General features: G+C 36.3%; 1 protein-coding gene across 1 annotated transcript in view; it reads left to right on the forward strand.

Moving 5' to 3' along the window:
- Window positions 1-368: 368 nt before the first annotated feature.
- Window positions 369-21,773, forward strand: part of LOC129272807 (uncharacterized) — a 33,007-nt gene continuing 11,602 nt past the window's right edge. The window contains exons 1-8 of the mRNA XM_054909910.2: window positions 369-525; window positions 9,772-9,862; window positions 11,635-11,791; window positions 13,435-13,554; window positions 16,661-16,714; window positions 18,095-18,248; window positions 19,232-19,290; window positions 20,842-20,901. Coding sequence (XP_054765885.2) covers window positions 483-525; window positions 9,772-9,862; window positions 11,635-11,791; window positions 13,435-13,554; window positions 16,661-16,714; window positions 18,095-18,248; window positions 19,232-19,290; window positions 20,842-20,901 — 738 coding nt within the window. The 5' untranslated portion in view covers window positions 369-482. The remainder of the gene's footprint in view (window positions 526-9,771; window positions 9,863-11,634; window positions 11,792-13,434; window positions 13,555-16,660; window positions 16,715-18,094; window positions 18,249-19,231; window positions 19,291-20,841; window positions 20,902-21,773) is intronic.

The following is a 21,773-nucleotide window of genomic DNA, read 5'->3' on the forward strand; positions in this document are numbered from 1 at the left end:
AATCAATCAATCAATCAATCAATCAATCAATCAATCAATCAATCAATCAATCAATCAATCAATCAATCAATCAAAACAACCAGAAAACTTCAATAGTCAATCAGAATTTGTGTTATTCCTTTTTTTTTTTGGGGGGGGGATTCCCCTGGTCCCGCTTCCTTTCTAATAAAGGATAAAGAATTTGAGGGGGGTGCTCCTTATTGGGGACATATGAGTTGAATAAGAAAAAACGTGTTTGATGTCAAATTATTTCTTTTGTATTTGTCTGTTCATTGTTCAAGGTTCAGTCATTTAAATGTTCGAAGATTGACGAATGAATTTATATCACTGACTAATCCATCTATCAATCAACAACGCGACCTCGTTTGTTTGTTTCAAGATACCATAATTGTTACCGTCTAGGTTTTGATGCATCGATTCGATTTTGCCTTTCTTTGTTTCCATACAATTTTCATGCTGAAATCTTGATAATCTCCTTAAAAATGGCCCATCCAACTAAAGAAGAATTGAGGCAAGAAATTTCACGTAAGTTTTTGTTCCTTCTTAGGTAGAGTGAAAGTGAGAGTATCAGCTTTGACATGTTATTTTCGTCACGTTCATTGGCGCTTGTTTAGCCTGGAGTGGAGGCGTCTGGGGAGTAAAAGTCATAGGCCTACCGTACTCTACAAACCCAGGGCCAGGGAGCTCCGGCCCGCGCAGCGGGCCGGAGCCCAGGGGCTTACCGTGTAATTCACCATACCCACGGTAGTAGCGTGAAGTATGGTCTAAATAATTATCCGAATAAATAGTTAAAACAGAAATTAAGCACTTACCACAATTATATGAATGAAGGTCTAACGAGTGGCAGCTTCCTGACATCGAGGCACAGACTGGAACCTCAAATTTTCAAAAAACAAAAAGTTTTGTCGCGGTAGCTCTCCTTCTTTCAAAATTCAAAACAAAATGGCCGATCGAGCTCTAGGGCGCGTGCGCAAAATAAATGAATATTCATGACGTACAGATAGGGGAATTCCCTTCTGTTGCGGGTCTTATGAGATCTGCTGCAAGTGCAATATTGCTCAGATCAAGGTCCATGCCTCGATAGATCTAGGCAGAAAGAATGGCGGAAAGCCAGAATAAATGTGTCATTTATCATCAGCATTTTGTGCACACTACTAAGTTCAGATTCTCTTCACTCACAAGTCCTAGAACTGTGTTGAAAGTTTTTAAGAGGGAAAATATAATGAATTGCTTTATCTGTGGGTCGTTCAAAGCTAAATTAGTAAAATAAACAAAAAGAAACAAGACATCTTCCAAAAAATATGACTTATGAGCGAAAGAAAAGAACCTATGCTTCCCCTAATGTAACTCCACCGGCAAAGAGAGCTGCGACGTTTGCAACACCAGGGAAGGAAGAAGTTCAAAAGGATGATGATGGCAACTTTGATAAAGATGACGATGATGATGATAATGATGAGAGTTTCAAAGATGGCGATGATGTCAGATACCATGGTCCCGATTTCTGCAACTCTCTACCAGAGTCTATCAAGAAATGCTTATCTCTTTACTTACTCAATGCAAATGTTTAATCTGTCATATTTGAAGTAAGTTTTATGTGTCAATATTTCAGGCAACATTAAATCACTCTTCCGTTGATTTAATCATCACTAAATACTCTCCCATGACCACCACCATCATCTCCATGGCCTTCGTTTTCACCATTATCCTCATTCTTATAATCTCCATCTTCATCATGGTAAAATTATAAATAAAATAAGTCTACCATTCTAATTTATACATTTATTACTTATATTAATTAATTATTCTGGAGATGTCATTATTTCAAGCAATTTGCTTTTAATGACAATCCTCATGCAAACTGTTAATGTTATAAGTAATTATTATAATAATAATAATAGTTTAGACTTACTTTTATTTCACTTTTTTATGATTCATTCCAAAAATCAATTACCATTTTATTATGTTTACTATTTGATGAAAAATGTAATTTATGCGAATGTTGTGAATGAAGAAAAAACAATCAAATAAATTGAAATCAAATAAAATATTTAAAGATGGAGATATAATTACTAATAATAATAAGTAGGGGATGCTTTTAGTTATTTTTCTCTTTTTTTACGATTTTTTTAACCAAGAGACAAAGAAAAAACATTAATGGACGTCTCCTAACTTTGAAAGGGCATGTATCACTGTTCATCTGACAAACATTTATGAGGCACTGTGCCCCCCCTATAAATGAAATCAATATAAGCTTAAACTGTTTACCTTTCTTCTCATCACATGATGAAGTGCGAAACATTCGCTCTCCCCATATCCAGTGGGGAGAATGCCCAAAATGTGTTTTGTCTTCCCTTGTTTGCAACTGAGAGAAAGTATCCTCTTTTGCTCTTCTTTTAATCGGAAGGGCAGCAACTCGTTTTCAATTTCATGAATTATTGTATCCATCTTGCTCACGTGTAGGGATTTCGGCACGTGTATTTGTTTGTAAACATAGACCGGCATTACTTATCGATGAATATTCATAGCTTGGCCAAATTCGCGCATGCGCCCAACAGCCTCGATCGGCCATTTCGTTTTGAATTTTGAAAGAAGGAGAGCTACCGCGACAGAACTTTTAGTTTTTTGAGGTTCCAGTCTGTGCCTCGATGTCAGGAAGCTGCCACTCGTTAGACCTTCATCCATTTAATCGTGGTAAGTGCTTAATTTCTGTTTTAACTATTTATTCGGATAATTATTTAGACCATACTTCACGCTACTACCATGGGTAAGGTGAATTACATGGTAAGCCCCTGGGCTCCGGCCCGCGCGATTGCGTGCTGTCGCCAAGCGGAAGACAAAGAAATCAAGAAGGCGACATAAACACGGCCGTAAGCTCTTCCCATCTTTTCATAACATTTTTCTCGTTTTTTTAATGAATTCTTTGAAAATGTAATCAATATCGCAGAAATGTTGGAAATGAAGTTGAACCCCATGTACATGTTTTAGGGCTAGATCTTTAAGAGGGAAAGTAGAAATCTCGGGGGTGAAAGTTTCAGGTTTTGTACCCGTACGTGTGTGAATATAGCTTGGGATCCCAGGCGTCAGTGGAGTAACCATACGTAGAGTATATGACTTTTACTCCCCAGACGCCTCCAGGCTACGCTTGTTGGGATGGAACTGCACTGCGGCAGAGTTTTACTTGATGATCACGCCGGATTGCTTGGCGTTCCGCGCCCCTAGCTCTGGTTAGCTTCATGTCAATCCCGCTGGTCGCTCCAACTCTGCCGGTCCGAATCAGAATCTTGTCATCAATGGCAATTTGATAAGTGTTTAAAAATTGGATCTAGATATAGATCTAAGGGCATAATCGTGATATAGTCCCCAAATCCAAAAATGGGGATTATTAGAATCACACCTACCGGTACCACTAGTACCAGAACGCATGAAAATCACTTCCTTTCTCCAGAACACAGTCCCCAACAGTATTATGGGTACCTCAGCCGATGTTCGTGCAGGCTCCACTCCAGTTCACTACCGCTACACCATGCTCCACCTACCCGAACATCGGGACAGTGATCTCGATCGGTTATTCCGAGTCACAAAGGTGGGATGGCAATCATGGTTATAAAAATTAAAGAAAAAAAATATAACGAGGGATATGAATGACTTAATATCTTACTCTACACCCGTATTTCACTCCGTGTCCATCCTCCGGTTATCCTCAAAATTGGTGATTTTGGGCCAGTATCTTTTTCCTCACACGTATTATTCACGGCTGATTTCAAAACATCGCATGCGATCAGTCGCTGATCGATCGCGATCGCATGCGATTTGTTCGCCCAAAGTAACAACTTGTATTTTCTCCCAATGGGAGCCTAATTTTCTACAAGCTCTGCTTTTTATTTAGGCTCCTCACTTTTTTTTTACATTTTGTAGTGTACCTTATGTTTAAATACTTATGTTAGATTTGTTTGATCTTTGATACACTATGTTTACGAATACATTTGTTATGTATATTGTGTTATTTGTTTTAAAAGTGGAATCAATAAATGAATGAGTTGAAAAAAAATGAATTTCAGCTTATATTTTTGAACCCTTTACCATAATTTTTTTTTAGAAGGTTCTTTTTCGATTTTGTTAGTCACTTTCATTATTGTACTTTAACTTTTGAAGCCGATTTTTTTGGCTCATTTATGAATGACTTTTTGGTCTCCAAGGCTCTACTTAACCATACACTGACACATTCTGTTATATATTGAGGTTCAGTTTCCAGATTTTCTTGGCTCTTTACCAGGTTTTCTTTGTAGAATATAATACTTAAAACTGAGAAATAAACTGTAATTGTTAGGAATGAAAATGATATCAGTGTTAGCCAATTTAATTGTCAGTTACTTGAAGTTAAGGATGAGTATGTTCTTCGACTTGAATCTACTGGAGCTTGGGAAGTGAGTAGATCCAAATTGATGAATTGAGTGTTAATTGTTAGTTACCTGCGCTCACTATGAATTGCAAATTTGGCTTTGACTTGAATCTACTGGAGCTTGGGAAGTGAGTAGATCCAAGTAGACGAATTAGACATTAATTGTTATTTGCTTGCTAGGGTAATTTTTACTTTGACCTGAATCTACTCGAGCTTGCAAAGTCGAATAGATCCAAGTTGATTGATTAACTAGAGTATAATAAAGTTATCATAGTTTAAGATAATGTTTCCTTCATTCTTTGAAAGAAAGAAACAAAGAAAGAAGAAGAGTATGAAGGGAGGGAGGAAGGAAGGGAAAAGAATTAGAAGAAAAAAATAAATAAAGAATAAAGGAAAGAGAGGGAGGGAGGAAAGAATGAAGGGAGGATCGAGAGAATGAAAAAAGAGAAAATAATGGAAGGAGAGAAAGAATGAAAAAAGGATAGGAAGGGAGAAGGAAGCAAAGAGCGTTGTGGCCCAGTGGATTATTCTCCGGACTTTGAAACAGAGGGTCGTGGGTTCAAATCCCAGCCATGGCGTAGTTTCCTTCAGCAAGAAATTTATCCACATTGTGCTGCACTCAACCCAGGTGAGGTGAATGGGTACCTGGCAGGAATTTATTCCTTGAAATGCCACAGCGCTGTAAAAGGCTGCGGGCTAAAGTCAGGGTAATAATATCCAAGTCCTTTGGAAGCGCATAGAGACATTATTTATAATTTGTTGTGCACTATACTGACTATTATTATTATTACTAAGAACTGACTATTATTATTATTATTAAAGAAAAGTTTAAGGAAAGAAAGGATGAAGGAAATAAAAAAAAGAAATTTTATCAAGAAGGAAAGTAAGAGAGAGAAGGAAAGAAAGAAAAATGAAGAGAAAGGTTCAGGAAAAAAAGATAAGAAATAAAGATAGATGGAACAAAAAAAGGCAAGCAGGAAGGATAGGATGAAGAAAGGATAGAAAAGAAATGAAGAGGAAAAAGTTCAAGCGAACAAAAAAAATCCAATCAGCTAACAAAAATCATATTTGGTTTGTTTTTAATATATTTTAAGAATTTTAAAAAACTTAAATGTTTTAGAAATGAATAAAAAAAATTAAATTGAAACATTGTCAAACTTAAAAATTAGATGAAATATCCCGGCATCATACACAACAAGACTCAAAACGAAAGATGACACAACGAGATCTATAGTTATGAAAACTCAATAACTTGTTCCTCCGATAACTGACATCTCCAAATCAGTAACCTGAGAATCCATAATATAATTATAAAAAATTCCCGCCGATCATGTGATTATTTTGCTGGAAAAACTGTTTATCATGTGAGATTGTTTGCACCATTGAGAATCTGCTCCGATCCTACATGCCTAGCTAGTATATTGCCTGCCACACACAGGCAGGAGGCCAGTTCGTTTGCAATGTATTGGGTTAGCAAGAAAATCACCCCTGAACTTGCAAAAGTTTACAGATATCGATTTTATTGTCTCTGCTTTGTCATCTGTTGGTTATTTGATGAAAATTCGTCACTTTTAAATGTATTAACTACATTTTGTTCAATGTTCTGAAATATGGGACAAATAGGTGTCCCGGGAAGGGTCTGTCGGGACGCCGGGACAAAGGAGCAAAATACGGGACGATCCCGGGAAAAAGGGGATGTCTGGTCACTCTGCTCATGGTCGTGGCTAGCCTTGAGGACTCTGTGATGATATTTTAAAATGTTTTTACTTATACTTTTACCTCACGGAGCCTTGAATATGGTTGCCATACATGCCTAAGCGAGACTTGTAAACACGGATGGATTTTCCTAGGAAATTCATATTTAGAGGGTGAAATCAGTTTGTTTCTCTTTATTTTATTTATCTATGAACCTTCATGCGCATTAGGCTGTCAGAAGCTTATTCAAACTCCCCTTTACTAGCCAGTGGAAGAGCCTACTTGGTTGAGTAACTCCTTAATTTGTTTATGAATAGACCAAACCTGACTGCTAGAGTAGGCAACCCCTCACTGTGTTTGATAGCTATTGTGTGTGTGCACTGCATAGGGCAATGCAAGCAAATGCTCAGCAGACTGCAGATAAGCAAGCATAGGGTGCAGCAGCACCTTTCAGCAGCTCCTTGGCTGGGAAAGCCAGCACTTTGGTGCCACGCCTTTGATATTTGGAGTGGCATGTAAGCCAGCAGTGGTTGGTTCACTGGTTGGAATTCAAGGTCCAGACTGTAAGTTGATGTTTTATTTTACCATATAATTATGGAAGGCTTTGATAACATTTAGAAACTGTTATGTTAATTTGTATTACAATTGAACATGACGAAGGATAATTATGCTATTTAAAGACTAAGATATAAGACATACATGTAAAGATATCGGATATTATATTTATGTCATACACTTTATGATACATTTTATGCCTTACACACGTCATGAAATAATTGTTTTAGGAAGTGACTTAACTGTCCAATAATTTTAACTTGAAAGCTATTTTGTCATTTATCAAGACAATTAGTCTATTTACTACAAATGTTAAACACTTGTCAACTAAGGAGAGTGGAGATTTTTATATGACGCTTTGTTAGGATTAATGTTTCACTTGTTCAGAGTTAGGACACTGCTATTAGGTACTCGAAAGCAAGTATAGAAAGTTCAGTGACCTGCTTGAATGTACTCTGCATTTACTTTATTATAAGCCATTTGAACAACAGAAATGATATGGACTGTAGGCTGTTAATCATTGCGTATTCTCTTCCAGACGGCCGTTTTTCTCCATGGTTTATCCACGTCTTTTGACGTTCCGTGTCTCCATGTATCGCCAAAGTTCTCCTCGTTTAGCTACGTCCTACGTCTTGTGACGTTCACGGCCTCTTCGACGTCTTACGACGTTCTACGATTGCTACGTTATCCACGGGAAAGTCCCGAGATCTAGGTTATCCGGTTTCTTCTAGTTTGGCAAGTTCATCGCATTCGCGAGTTCATCCTCATATCGTCTTCCGTTTGGCACTGCTCATCCATTTGCGTCTGACATCGGGTGATGAGTGAAGACTTGAGAAACTGAACTTTCCCCATAATATAAAGTTGGTATATATATAGTATATACATTGTTTTCATAAACACACACAGAGTTTATGCTCTTTCCTTTGAATAGGAATAGCAGGTCACAATACTTAGTTTATTTACATTATACTAATTTGAATTGAGACAGATTGTTCCAAAACTTATTGATACTGGTTTACTGAACTTTATGTTTTGACAGCTTGTGAGCCTCGATAATGGCAATATTGATATATATAATAAATTCATTTTGATTGAAAGGTACAATTTTATCTTATAGTTTAATTCTTGGGTGGTCAAACAACCTGTTTAGACTAATAAGTCAAGTTCACATCAAACACAATGTGACATAGGCGTATGAAGGTTCATAGATAAATAAAATCGCCTAATAATAATATAATAACAATTTTATATACTGCAAAATCGCAAATAGCCTCTAAGCGGTTAAGAGAAAGGAAAATTAAGTATAAAGGAAATAGAAATACTTTGCACAACAAAATGTATCAAAACTAATATTACAATTTACAACTTTTTCTCACCAGATCATGAATAAAGAAATACTATCAAATGGGCCAATAAACATGATATGATCAATTGATCAATGCGTATGAAGGGGTAAAAAATATGTTAGTATAAATATGAAAAATGAGAGGTTTCTTACCAGACCGATCTCGTGTAGATCCCTCGATCCATTCGTAAACACCACAAATACATTAGGCTTGAACCGCTTCGAAATGTCGTAGCTTTGATGAGCCATGTTACATAGTGCCGTTTTTAAGAACAATTCATAGATTAAAATTATTAACTATTAAATGATAAAATTTGAATATCGCCTGTAAATATTTATTATAAAATAATGAATATTTACAAATTTTGTTATTTATTTAAATTGTAGAATTGTGCAGAGTACAGTGCTGTGGAAGATTTATTCTATGTGCGGTTAAAAAGAATCAGTGCAGCCTTAGCACAGTTTGATTTTCTGCACCTCAGACTTGAAGCTGGCTACTGCAGTTAACTGTAGTGGCAGGGAGAATATTCCACGGTCTAATGGTATACAAATAGCAAATATGCATGAGTGCGATGGTGCGAGATTTCGCATGAGGTGAAAGAAAGATGCTCTATTCAACGAGGCGTTAGCGGAGTTGAATAGAGCGTCTCTTTCACCGAATGCTAAATCTCGCACCATTGCACGAATAAGAATATTCGCTATTTGTGTTGTACAACGCCTCAAAATTTAGCGAAACTATAAAAAAAACGAGTTTTTCCCAGCAGTAATCTATGAAAAGGGAGCAAAAAATTGAAAGCAAAAAGCAAAATCCCACAAGCACACATGACCTTGGGCAGCATTGCGCATTTAGCCAGCAGGCTTATACGCGTATTGCACCTTCATTTTACTGAGCGCAATGAATTAAATCGTATTGTGACGTCACCTCCTAAAGCCGTGCAACAGTATATTTTGGATGGTACGTCTTGTTTGCAACGGCACGAATGTTGGACATTCGGCCTCTCATTTGCTCACGTACAAGCTAAGTAGGCATTGTACAATATCAGGAATAAACGTTTTCTGATGAGTACTAGGGCGAGCATGTGGGACCTGTAACCTCATCTGTTGACCATGAAGCGACTTGGATGTAGCAGCCTGGTGGAAGCACTGTACTGGTACATCAACAAATACCAAGTGATAAACCATGACCACTTTGAACTGGGCTCTTCTCTCTTCAAGGGTGGGCCACTGTAGCTGTCGTAGCATATCGGTGACACTACTAGTGCGATGATGGTCTCCCATGGTGAATCTAGCATATTGTCCCTGTGCCATCTCCAGCTTCCGGGTGTTGTCTTTGGTGAAGGGGTCCCACACTTCACATCCATATTCCAGGATAGGTCTGAGGAGAGATTTATAACATAGTACTTTGACGCTTCTTGGGCTCCTCTGTAACAGCGGAATTTTCAGTCTAGATATTAAAGACTGAAAGAAAAAATTTTACCTGTCAGTCACAAGTCCATGTATTGATTTATACCATTTATTTTATCAGTGATGGTGATAATTAATCTCCTATTCACTTTGTGTAGAGCTCACTCTTGCAAGAGTGGAACATTCTTTCAGATTTGGGCAATTTTTTCTCTCTCATCTGAGCAGTACTGCTTGTCAAATTATCCGATATTGCTTTGAATTCAATGTTCGGATAAAGTTTAATGCATATTTTTTTTTCTTAATAAATTTCTTACATGAGAAGTTTACAATACAAAAAGCAGTTTTCCCTCTTTTTCTCATCCTCCTTTTTCAGAAATACTTGAAGGAGCTGATTTGTCAGCATTGTCATCCAAGAAAGTGAGACTGAAACTTCAGGATTTTTTCAAAGTAGACCTTTCTGATAGGTGAGTTTATATCTGTAAAGCGCTTAGAGACTTTGCTCTGATGTGTTAAGTGCTATATAAATGCGGAATATTATTTATTATTAAATTATTTCATGTACACAAGCAAATGTAGCATACTGTACAAGCTGTTATTTTTGCGTAAAGAATTTTTCGCGAATCATGGCTCCCGACTGTTTCGCGGGTTGTTAAATTTGCGATCGGAAGATTTACGAAACACTTCCACAGCATTTCAAAGAAGCTAAACTAGTGCAAATCACATGCAAAACTATACTCCTCAAAGTCCTGTTGCTGATGTGTCTTTTGTACATACATGTAAATATGTCCCTGTAAAAACAGTTACGAAATGTGGTAAAAAGTGGCTTAGATTTCACTTTTTTGTACCTTTAGATCTGAAAATTCATCATGTCACAGTTTGATCTGTAAGAGCAATCTTTTGAGGTTGTGTTTTGTTAGATTCACTTTTTAAAAAGTTGGTTTCAGTGCAAAAATGTTAAATTTTGTGAACAGAATCTTACACCTGTAAAAGCTCTGGTCATGTGACTTATGAATATTAATGAGTATGCAAATAGCTGCCAATACGTGTATATATATATATATAGTGAGTCAGATGACAATAAGATCAAATTATTTCATGGAAAATACATTTTAATATTACAGTGAGTGAATAAATATCAATAGAATTATGTGAGAAAATAGTTTAGGCTCTGATTTCGTTTGAGAAAAAAAAAAAAGTGAAATTCTAGCTAACTTTATGAATCACTAACTGTACTTTCTAAACCTTATTTTTTGCACGTATAGAGGTGTATATCTCAATTTTTCTTCACTACACAGAATGTTTTCAATAGCAAGGCTTTGTTGTTGGGGATATTGGCACTGACTATAAATAAATGTGTCAATATTTTTGCTAGTTGTTAAATTTGGGGCCGATCGGCAATCTGCGAAAATAAACCCCCCACGAAAATAACAGCTTATACATTACTAGTAAGTGAACCAACCTTTGAGTGAATAATCTAGATCGATCCAAGATATTTTACTATTCATATGAATTTTTTTTCACTAGTTCTGGGCAAGGGGGCGAAGTTGTAGATAAATATAGAGGCCTGCACCAAACAGGAAGATATAACGTTCTGTTAGATGCCAAAATTTTGTGCATTTCATAATCAAGCGCATAGGGACTTAAATTCACTTTTTGTGATATGCGCTATAAAAGAATGGTTCATTATTATTATTACATGTGCCACTGACCAACGTTCATTATCATGATGGTCATTATGGGTTGACCATTTTACTCGCGACATAAAAGAGAGCAATACATGTAGCTGTGAGTGAGAATCAAAAGTTAAGAGAAATAGTTCATTGAAAGATGAAATCCCGATCGCAAGAAAGAATAAGGGTTAATCAGCTTGGGGAAAACTAGTGTTTGAATGGAGTTTTAATCATAAAGAGAAACATGGTTGATCAATTTCTCGGGATTAATGTGAAGGAGTGACAACACAATTTGGGCGCAGCATGTATTATGAAAGGCACAAATAAAGAATATTGACATGAGGGCGATCCCATAAAATACCACCACCTGTATGTGGGACCTTCATGAAATTTTCTCTCTGTGATTTCTGGTTCTTTTGGCAGCCTGAAATGCTCTCAAATGACCATGATTTGGTCAGTTTATGAAGTGAAGTAAGACTTGAGAAAAATGCAGGTTGGACACACAAAAAGGTTGATCATTTTATGGAATTACCCATAAGGTAAAGGCTATTTTTTTCCTATTTCAGGAAGAAAGAGATTGATCAGCTTTTGATGGCTCTTATAGCGGATGGCCAAGCTACTTCATCAGCTAAGGAGAAAGAATCCAAGGATGTCCCTCAAACCAGTGGAGAACACAGCAGAAAGAAAGGAGACACTCGTCACTCTGATTCCTCCTCTGATGAAGTAATTTCTAAATATTCATTATCTAATTTCGAAATATTCATTATCTAATTTCTAAATATTCATGATCTTTATTAATTTGTTGGTATATTCTAATATTTCCTACCTTCCCAGACGGAGTTGTATTCTTTCCAAGGGATTTGTTTTGCCTTAAGTATATGGTGCTGAAGGAAAGCATTCTCCCAATGAGAAAATGTGCATGTAGCATCAGAGGGGAGTTGAGGATTTATATATAGAACAGGGGGGCATTTCATCAACATTTTGTCGGATAAGTTGTGAGATCTGACATCTTTCCTAGATTTTGATTGGCAGAGATGAACTGTTACTATAGTAACTGTAGGATAAAACAGGACCTGTCAGATAAAACGTCCAACATGTCCTTTAATGAACTGCTCCCCTGGTAGACTAAATACCAGGCAATATCTGTTTAGTCTATGTAGATCAGAATCTACATTGGCTATATGATGAACTCAATGCTTGTTGCTCTGATCCAACTACAACGAAAAATACAGCTAGTGCGTGCTTCGTGCAATTTACACGTTTTACACGGCTGCCAAGCTACAGCTGGAGTAATAATATCCAAGTTTTTTGTAAGCGCATAGAGACATTATTCATAATTGTGATATGCGCTATACAAGAACTGTTTATTACTATTATTACACGTTCACACTACCGGGAACATCAATCAAATTACCTGATTACGCAGTTTATAAAAAGTTAGTGACATCACTGTCTGATGGGCTCAAGTTACAAACAAGTTCTAAGTACAAAATGATTACAAAGTGAATGATTAAAAAAAAAGGAAAAGTAGAGTAGGCCTATACAGAATTATAATATTGGATTTATATATAAATTGAATCTAGGAATGAAGGAGTGGGAATTGACAAGAAGCGTACTATTCCAGTTCAGTTTACACTGTCAGGGCAGTCTGCTCTGGGGAGCTATTTGAGACGTTCAAATTCAAAACTGAAGAAAAATGGACCATTAATGTTGTTTAATGACTGGCCTTCCCCTTCAAAAAGATATAGCGAAAAGAATTGATATCCAACTTTTTAAATTGTTTTTACTATATTTTTCATATTTTGCATGACACACTGTTAATGCAAGAACACAAAAATTGTCTTTTACTCCCTCTCCCATCAATTCATTGGTGCATTAAAATTTGCTCAGTTTACAAAAACAAGTTATATGACTCTGGCTTAAATTTCTTTATCAATTTAAGGTATTTAGCTGTTATTTTAGAATACAGAAATATTTTTTCTTTGTAATGGATGTTGATAATGGAAAATAAAAGTTATAAACAATACAGGGCATTTTAGTTGGCATTAAAAACACATACTGATGATAACCGTACCTGTATTATGGTCTGCATTATTTGACTGTTCAATATTAGAGCATATCACGATGCACCAAAATCTGATGACCTCCCCCTAGGCTTATCTACAAAATGCTCTGTGAAATATTGTGTTGTATTTCACAGTCTAATGAATAATATTAAAGATATTAGATGCCTTTACTTAATGAGATACCAGAAATATTCCACTGGCCCTTCGATTTTTGCAAAATTCCTTAACTCATATTTCTGATATCCCACTCTGTGTAGTTCAATATAATGTGATTATTGTTGTTCAATTGTTTCTAAACAGCTAAGAGATGGAAGCCCACCTGTTAAGAGAAAGAAAAAGAAGAAGAAAGAAGGCTCAAAACCAGCTACCAAGACGAAAAAGAAGGAGAAGACTTATAAAAAAGAAACAAAATCAGGAAAGGTTAGTCATCAATTAAATTTGGCATGTATATTTATGATGAATAAATAAATAAATAAATGAATGAATAATAATATATGATTTGTATAGCGCACATATCCATCTTATTAGGTGTTCAAGGTGCTCATATGTTAACCATTTGAGGAATATCATTGCAGCTTTGGAAATACATAAGGGTTACAGGTGATTTCACTCTTGTCAATCAACCCAAATAGAATGCCTTTTGGTGACTATGTTTTCTTCAGTCACCCCAAGATATGCCACAAACAACATTCATGGTCATGAAGAAAATGAATATTCTATGTGTGACAGCGTGATGATATTGTATTTACCACATGATTGCTTGTTGCACAAAAAAAGTTGTGCTTTAACCCTATCTAGGCTGGGGGGGGGGCCTCCGAGGCCCCCCCTCAACGAGTCGCGCAATATTTTCACCGCGCAAATTTTTTTGGCCGCGCTGCTCGCTAACTTTGTACTTTCAAGTCTTGCGCAGCTTTTGTGACCAATTTTGTGTCACGCGGGTACGCGGTTCCGAAATTACGCAACGTTATGTAAGTGCATGTCAGACCAAAAATTGCTCAAAAACGTGATTTCGTGTACAAAGTCAATGTAATTTGTGTTTTCAACCCAAACTCATAAATGTATCATTATTTTTAGTTTTGCTGGTTTAAATCTATGTATTTTATGCTGTTTATGATCTTAGAAGAGTTCCCAACGAATTTCATTGAAAAAACAATGAAAAACAAAGGGTCCAAAAGACAATGAAATACATAAGAAATTGCAAAAGACAATATAATACATAAGAAATTGATCTGATATCACAATTTTTTTCATGTAAACTTGCTAAGAACACCACAAAGAGTTTCTATGCCAAAAATTAGAACATTTGGAGCTTTATTTATGAAGTAGGGACAGTGATTTTCCGTTTCAAAAAATTGCCTTTTCCGTTTCAGAAAATCTCAAATTCCGTTTCAGCATGTCAGAAAACGGAAATTCCGTTTCCCCATAGACTTTGTACACACGGAAAAGTGACAATTCCGTTTACACATTTACATGCACACTCGCACTGGTCAAAATTTGTATCTGCTACTGTACCAACAACACAATAAAATCCGTTCTAATCGGATCTATGCGGGTGAATAAAATATTTTAACACACCCATTTTGCATGCATACATCCTCACCTTTCATATTATTAGCATTATTTCACGGTGAAATGATATTTCATCGATAATTTTGGGGGTTTTTGGACATCGTTATCATCAGTCAACGTCTTTTCCCAATCCGCCATCTTGGATTTTAAGACCACGATATCGTGCTGTTACATCTTCAAACGTAGAGGGCAGCAACACACAACTGTGTACATGGAGCTAGTTGAACGATACATGTGTGCATGTGAAGCCCAACCCGGCCGGCCGGGTACGGGTACGGTGCGGGGTACAATCGAGTGTGCTGATGTCGAGTGCAGTCACGATGTGTGAATTGTCATGATAGTAGCGAAGTGAGATCGTGTTTTCTGGGTTTTTTGGGCCATTTAATATTCTCATTTTGTTGTGATTTTGGAGTAATTTCTGTTGCTATTCTGTGTATTTTGAGGGAAAATACGTTTTCCGTGATTTTCCGTTTGAAATGCCATTTTCCGTTTCAAAAGGCCCTTTCCGTGAATTCCGTCCGTTTTCCGCGATCGCGGAAAATCACTGTCCCTAATGAAGTTAGAGGATAAAGTATGATTTTGCATACTAATTACGCATAAATTAGTATAATTAGTTGATAAAAATTCGCATGAAATAAATTACTATCCCAGACAAGCTGAATGCCAATTTTCGGCGCGATTGCGCGGTCGACGGCATTACGTCTGCATTTATTGTGGGTCAATGACATTATATTGTGTCTACAATTTGAGGGAAATTTCTTTGACCTTGTGCTTAAAGGAGAATGAAACCCAAAATTTAATACCACATAGAATCATTGATAAGTACATGACAATCAAAATGAATCCACTAACATGTATACCCCAATCTGATTTCCCAGTATCGAGTACCACCTCATCAAAGTTGGGCTTCTTCAGGTTCGAAGTCTCTGAATGGAGATCGCCATTGTTGTGGGGTTCGTTCAAAATTGTGACATCAGCGACGAACAACTGCTCTCGGTAGTACCGGTACTTTCATGTGCATAATGCATAGCTAGCTATACAGGCTGAAACCGCCCCCAAGTTTGCATAAGATAGATACCTTTTTTACCAAAAATGAATAAAATATACACATAAAACACTTGAAAATATTATTAAAAAGCTATTTAAATTATTTTATGGTTTAAAAACAAAAATGGTTGAGTTTTGATGAAAAATTTTACACATTTATTTACGATATCCAAATTGGCAAATTTGACAAAGCTAAATATGTACATACTATACGGACAGGCATATACCCTGAACAGAGTGATCGTGTTATGTTGGAAGTTTGGTTATTTATCCCGATTGAATATCGTGAAATTGTTGATTGTGCTATATTTCTACATATCTAGCGTTGCTTATTATTTGTTACCGTCGATTTTAAATAAAACTTATCACGGGCGTTTGTATTGAAATGGAACGCCCGAGAGCCAACGACTTTGAGCCACAATACTCGGCCGAAGAAATCGCTCAACGAGCAGAGCTAACGTACTTAGAGGCACGTTGGCGCATGGTCAGCAGCAGCCACCCATTTTTTTAGAGAGAGATTTCTGGCCTCTTCTGCGGATCGTGAATTCGGTAAAAGCTAGCTGCATTTTGTCCCCTTTTCTGACCAATTTTGGCAGCCATACGCATGGCAGTATACCATCCTGATAAGCATTGGTCCGTGTGTTTTACGCTAGCAATCACAGGCGCGTGCCGGGGTCGGCCACCGAGTTGTCCGTCGCTGACGTCACAACCCCCCACGGAGATATGGGGAGTATAAGCAAAATGGCGACCTCCACGGGTCTTTCGAATATCAAAATATTGATAACTTTGACTTGGCATATCATGGGAAATAGGAAACCGTTCTGCCTCATTTTAATTTTATTTTGATTGGTGAAATGTAATCGGCTTATGACCAAATAACAAATCTATCCTTTCATTTTCCTTTAAACAGAAGAGGGAGGCACCCAAGAGCAAAGCTAATGTGGAGGATTCAGATGATGAACAGGTGAGGAGCTTAATTGATATTCTCCTTCCTTTTTCCTCCTCCTCTTTTATTTATTCTTTTCCTCTTCTCATTCTCTAGTTTCTCCTTCTCCTCCTTCATCTCCATGTTCTTGTTGTCATTCTCCTTTTTTCTTCTCCTTTTTTTCCTCTTTTTATTCCTCATTCTTCTTTTCCAGACCTGCCAACCAGTATGTTTTTGGCGTATTTAGTATGTTTTTGCAACTAAATTACAGCAGTACGTTTTTTTTTTTTTTTTTTTTTTTTTTTTACAAAATCATAATTTATAGAGAAAAATAATCTCTATATGGCTGTATTTCATTAAACTTACACAAATATGGTTATATCAGGTAATTTCAGGTAACTTGTTTTTTTTCAATCATTTTGTTAAAACCAGGGTGAGATATACACATGTTTAATTTTTTTTTTCATCTGCAAGATCAGTGCACATTTTAGCTTGCATGCAGCTTGAGCGCCGCGATGAGCGAGTGCGCCACGCGTTGTATTATAAAATACACTTTTTTGGGGGGAAAAATACAGTTTTTTTATCACAGGATACAATTTTTCATTCCCAGAGGTTGGCAGGTCTGCTCTTCCTGTGTCTCATTGTTCTCCTTCCTCATCTTCTCCTTCAATATATAGATGGAAATGTAAATGAAGACTAATAACAAACCCTATTATCAATGTTTTAATAGTCAGTAGGTTTTTTTTTCTCAGGATTATAATCTCATGGTTTAGAAATATGATCCTTTAAGAGTAAAGCGTGCTGTTCCTGAAATGACAAAAATGCCACCAACCGAAATTGTTTGCCTCTGTCATGGTAAACCACCATTTTTTTTTATCTGGGGGAGGGAAGGGGGGGGGGGTGGGGGTAAGCAAACCACAAACCCTGTGGAATTGATGTTATGGAAAGTGGTAAATTCTAGCGTCTGTACATTACAAGATTTCATCATCATCATCAAAATATTGCATTCTGGGTAAAGAATCTGTAATGGCTTGAGTAGTTAAAGCATTTCATCAACATTTGTTATTTGATAGAATTTAAATAAATAAATAAAAATAAAAATGAATAAAGAAATATATAAATATATGAATAAATATATAAATAAATGAATAAATGAATAAATAGATAGATAAATAAATAAATGAATAAAAAGATAAATAAATAATGAATGAATAAATGTCAGATCTCAAAAGTTTCCTTTGATTTGATTGGCTGAGAAGCATGAGTGCCTTATTTTTACTATGGTAACTGTTTGAAGCAAACTTTTTTTTACATAAAACATCTGACAAGTCCTTTCATGAAATGTTCTCTTGAGCAGATGCTGCTCCTTGTCACTGTGCCATATTTCCTTTTCAAATGAATTTTACTATTTCTTTTTAGACAATAAATGATGAGGAGTTGGCATGGAAACTACATCAGGAAGAGAGTAGAAGATCAAGAACCAGAAACCATACCACCAGGAGAATAACTTCAGTCAAATCCAAATCAACTTCCAAGAAAGTAAATGGGGCCTCTAAGGATAAGGGTAAAAGAGGTAGGTAGTTACAGGAAGTATGGGGGGGGGCAATATCGTAAAATCTCCACCAATGCAACTTACACAGGGACAATCTTTCCATGAAGATTTGAATTTTGATTTCTTTTGAATAATTTTTTAAACCGGAATCAATTACTATGAAAGTGAATGGGGCCTCTAAGGATAAGGGTAAAACAGGTAGGTAGTTACAGGAAGTATGGGGGGGGGGCAATATCGTCAAATCTCCACCAATGCAACTTACACAGGGACAATCTTTCCATGAAGATTTGAATTTTGATTTCTTTTGAATAATTTTTCAAACCGGAATCAATTACTATGAAAGTGAATGGGGCCTCTAAGGATAAGGGTAAAACAGGTAGGTGGTTACAGGAAGTATGGGGGGGGGGGGCAATATCGTCAAATCTCCACCAATGCAACTTACACAGGGACAATCGTTCCATGAAGATTTGAATTTTGATTTCTTTTGAATAATTTTTCAAACCGGAATCAATTACTATGAAAGGTAGGTAGTCTCAGAGTTGAGGGGGGGGGGGGGGTGGTGAATTGGGCATTGGGTAAAAAAAAGCCTGTTTAAAGTCAAAATCCATCCCAAAGTCCATCCCAATGATAATTTGAAAAATTAAATAGGTATAATACTCAAAATTTTGACAAAATGGGATTGTCAAATTAGTAATAATAATACATGCATGCAATATTTAAATAGTGCTTAATGCTTACTATTATTCAAAAGTAATAATGAGTTTGCTTTAACAGTTGTACAATACTGGCAATATGCAAATGAGGAACCAGTGATGTCAACCACACATTATTTTAGTTTTGTACTCAAGTATTTTATTAGGAGATATGAAGTATTTAATTTTTTCTGCATGATAATATATTGCTCCTTTCAAGTTGTTTTAGAACTATCCAGGAGTCCAGGTATTTACCCGAGGGACAATCTTAAAATATAGGCATTTTGCGCTCTCTCTCTCTCTCTCTCTCAGGATACAGTGCAGATATGATATTATCTCCAGAACTTGCCAAAATCATTGGAACAGACAGGGTAAGTTGCTATATTTTTGTCTCACCTGGGGGCCGTTTCATAAAGCTGTTCGAAAGTTAAGAGCGACTTTAAGAACGACTGGTGATCCTTTCTTATGCACTAAACCATCGCCCATTTATTATACCATTTACCAAAAGAAAGGATCACCAGTCGTTCTTAAAGTTGCTCTTAACTTACGAACAGCTTTATGAAACACCCGCCTGCATAGCCTGCATAGCAGAGTGAGACTATAGGCGCCGCTTTTCCGACGGCGGCGATGTCAACATCAAATCTTAACCGAAGGTTAAGTTTTTGAAATGACAGCATTACTTAGAAAGTTTATGGACCTATTTTGATTGCGAAAGAGTCCCTGACAAAGTTCATAGGAAAAGTCAATGGAAAACAAATGGTAGAAAACAAAGAAATACATAAGAAATCCACAAAACAGTAAAATACATTAGAAATTAATGTTTTGGCAATTTTCTTTAGTAGATTTTTGTCAGAAATGTCAAAATTGATATTTTCACCAAAAATTAGCATTCTGCTAGGTATTTATGTGAGGTAATGGCAAAAACAATATTTCATACACTAATATGCATAATTAATAAAGTTTTGAAAATCTTTACAATACAGAATTGTAGTTTACATTTGGTTCTATGTGCAGGCAAATTTTACAATACAGAATTGGAGTTTACATTCGGCTCTATGTGCAGGCAAATTTTACAATACAGAATTGGAGTTTACATTCGGCTCTATGTGCATGCTCTTACAATGCAAAAATTGTAGTTTACATTTGGATCTATGTGCATGCAAATTTTGCGGCAATCGTACAATCAGCAGCAGAGATCTGAAGGGGGTTCGGTTCAATTTGACCCCCCCCCCTACATATCCTGGCCTGCCATAGCCTAGTTGAATTAGGATTAAAGTTTTACATTATTTTGATGAAAGAGTTCTGTGTATTTACTCATTATTCAGTGAGGAAACTGATGATGTCATATCCCCACTTGTTCTTTGGTAATTTTTATGTGAAATTATGTTTATTAAAATTTTGTCCATCAAAAATTGGATTGACAACTGATGTAGAGCATTGTTGTAGTTTATTTTATTAATCATAAGAGACGTATCGTACACACATGCTTAAAAAATATGAAATAATGATGATTTCAGGTAATAACGTAAGAAAAAGGAAAGTGGGGATGTGACATCGTCAGCCCAGCCATCATAATGGCATACATATAGCTGTTTTCACAAAGTCTTGCTTAACTTTAAACTTTAATGACTTCATTATTGATTATCAGGTTTTGATGATGTTTGTTGAATTTTACTCTATTTATTAAGATATAATTATTTTCAGCCCGTAATTCCCTTTAAATGCCCATGCTGTATCTAACACATATTCATCTCACTATAAATTATTTAGTGCATGGCACCTGAACATGATCTGACCAATGCAGTGATATCTTATGTACTGCACTCCAATTCAAGTGCGATTTTAATTCAAACTCTTTGCGAAACATCTCCCTGGAATTATTCTTTTACTACATTTCAATTTGGATGTTTTTTTTTCTGCAGCTGTCAAGACATGAAGTTGTAAAAAAGATGTGGGCAATTGTCAAAGAAAGAGATCTTGTGGTATGTCTTTTTTGTATACTTAGAAATATTATTAATAGTAAAAGACTTGATAGTAAAACTTACTGTTGGAATAATACTAATAGTGACTTCAGAATGTGTTAAGAAATTTCATTGAATGATGCATGGGTAGGAAGTTCATAGGACATAATATTGTGCCATGAAGATTCTTGTTGCTGTAAATTCAGCTAGGAGATTCCTCAATGGATGTTTCATACATGTATGTAGCCAGTAGAACTTCATCATGATTTTTGTCTCACCTGCGAAGCAGAGTGAGACTATAGGCGCCGCTTTTCCTACTGCGGCGGCGTCAACACCAAATCTTAACCAAAGGTTAAGTTTTTGAAATGACAGCATAACTTAGAAAGCATGTGGATCTAGTTCATGAAACTTGCCGATAAGGTTAATCAAGTATTCTTGAACATCCTGCCTGAGTTTCAGGTCACATGACCAAGGTCAAAGGTCATTTAGGGTCAATTAACTTAGACCATGTTGGGGGAATCAACATCAAAATCTTAACTTAAGGTTAAGTTTTTGAAATGTTATCATAACTTAAAAAATATATGGACCTAGTTCATGAAACTTTGACATAAGGTTAATGAAGTATTACTGAACATCCTGCCTGAGTTTCAAGTCACATGACCAAGGTCAAAGGTCATTTAGGGTCAATGAACTTTGGCCAAGTTGGGGGTATCTGTTGAATTACCATCATAACTTTGAAAGCTTATGGATCTGATTCATGAAACTTCGACATAAGAGTAATCAAGTATCACTGAACATCCTGTGCGAGTTTCAGGTAAGGTCAAGGTCATTTAAGGTCATTGAACTTTGGCCAAGTTGGGGGTTTAAATTTGTTGAATTACTATCATAACTGA

The sequence above is a fragment of the Lytechinus pictus genome, chromosome 12 (genome assembly GCF_037042905.1).
Source record: "Lytechinus pictus isolate F3 Inbred chromosome 12, Lp3.0, whole genome shotgun sequence".
In the NCBI taxonomy this organism is placed as follows: domain Eukaryota; kingdom Metazoa; phylum Echinodermata; class Echinoidea; order Temnopleuroida; family Toxopneustidae; genus Lytechinus; species Lytechinus pictus.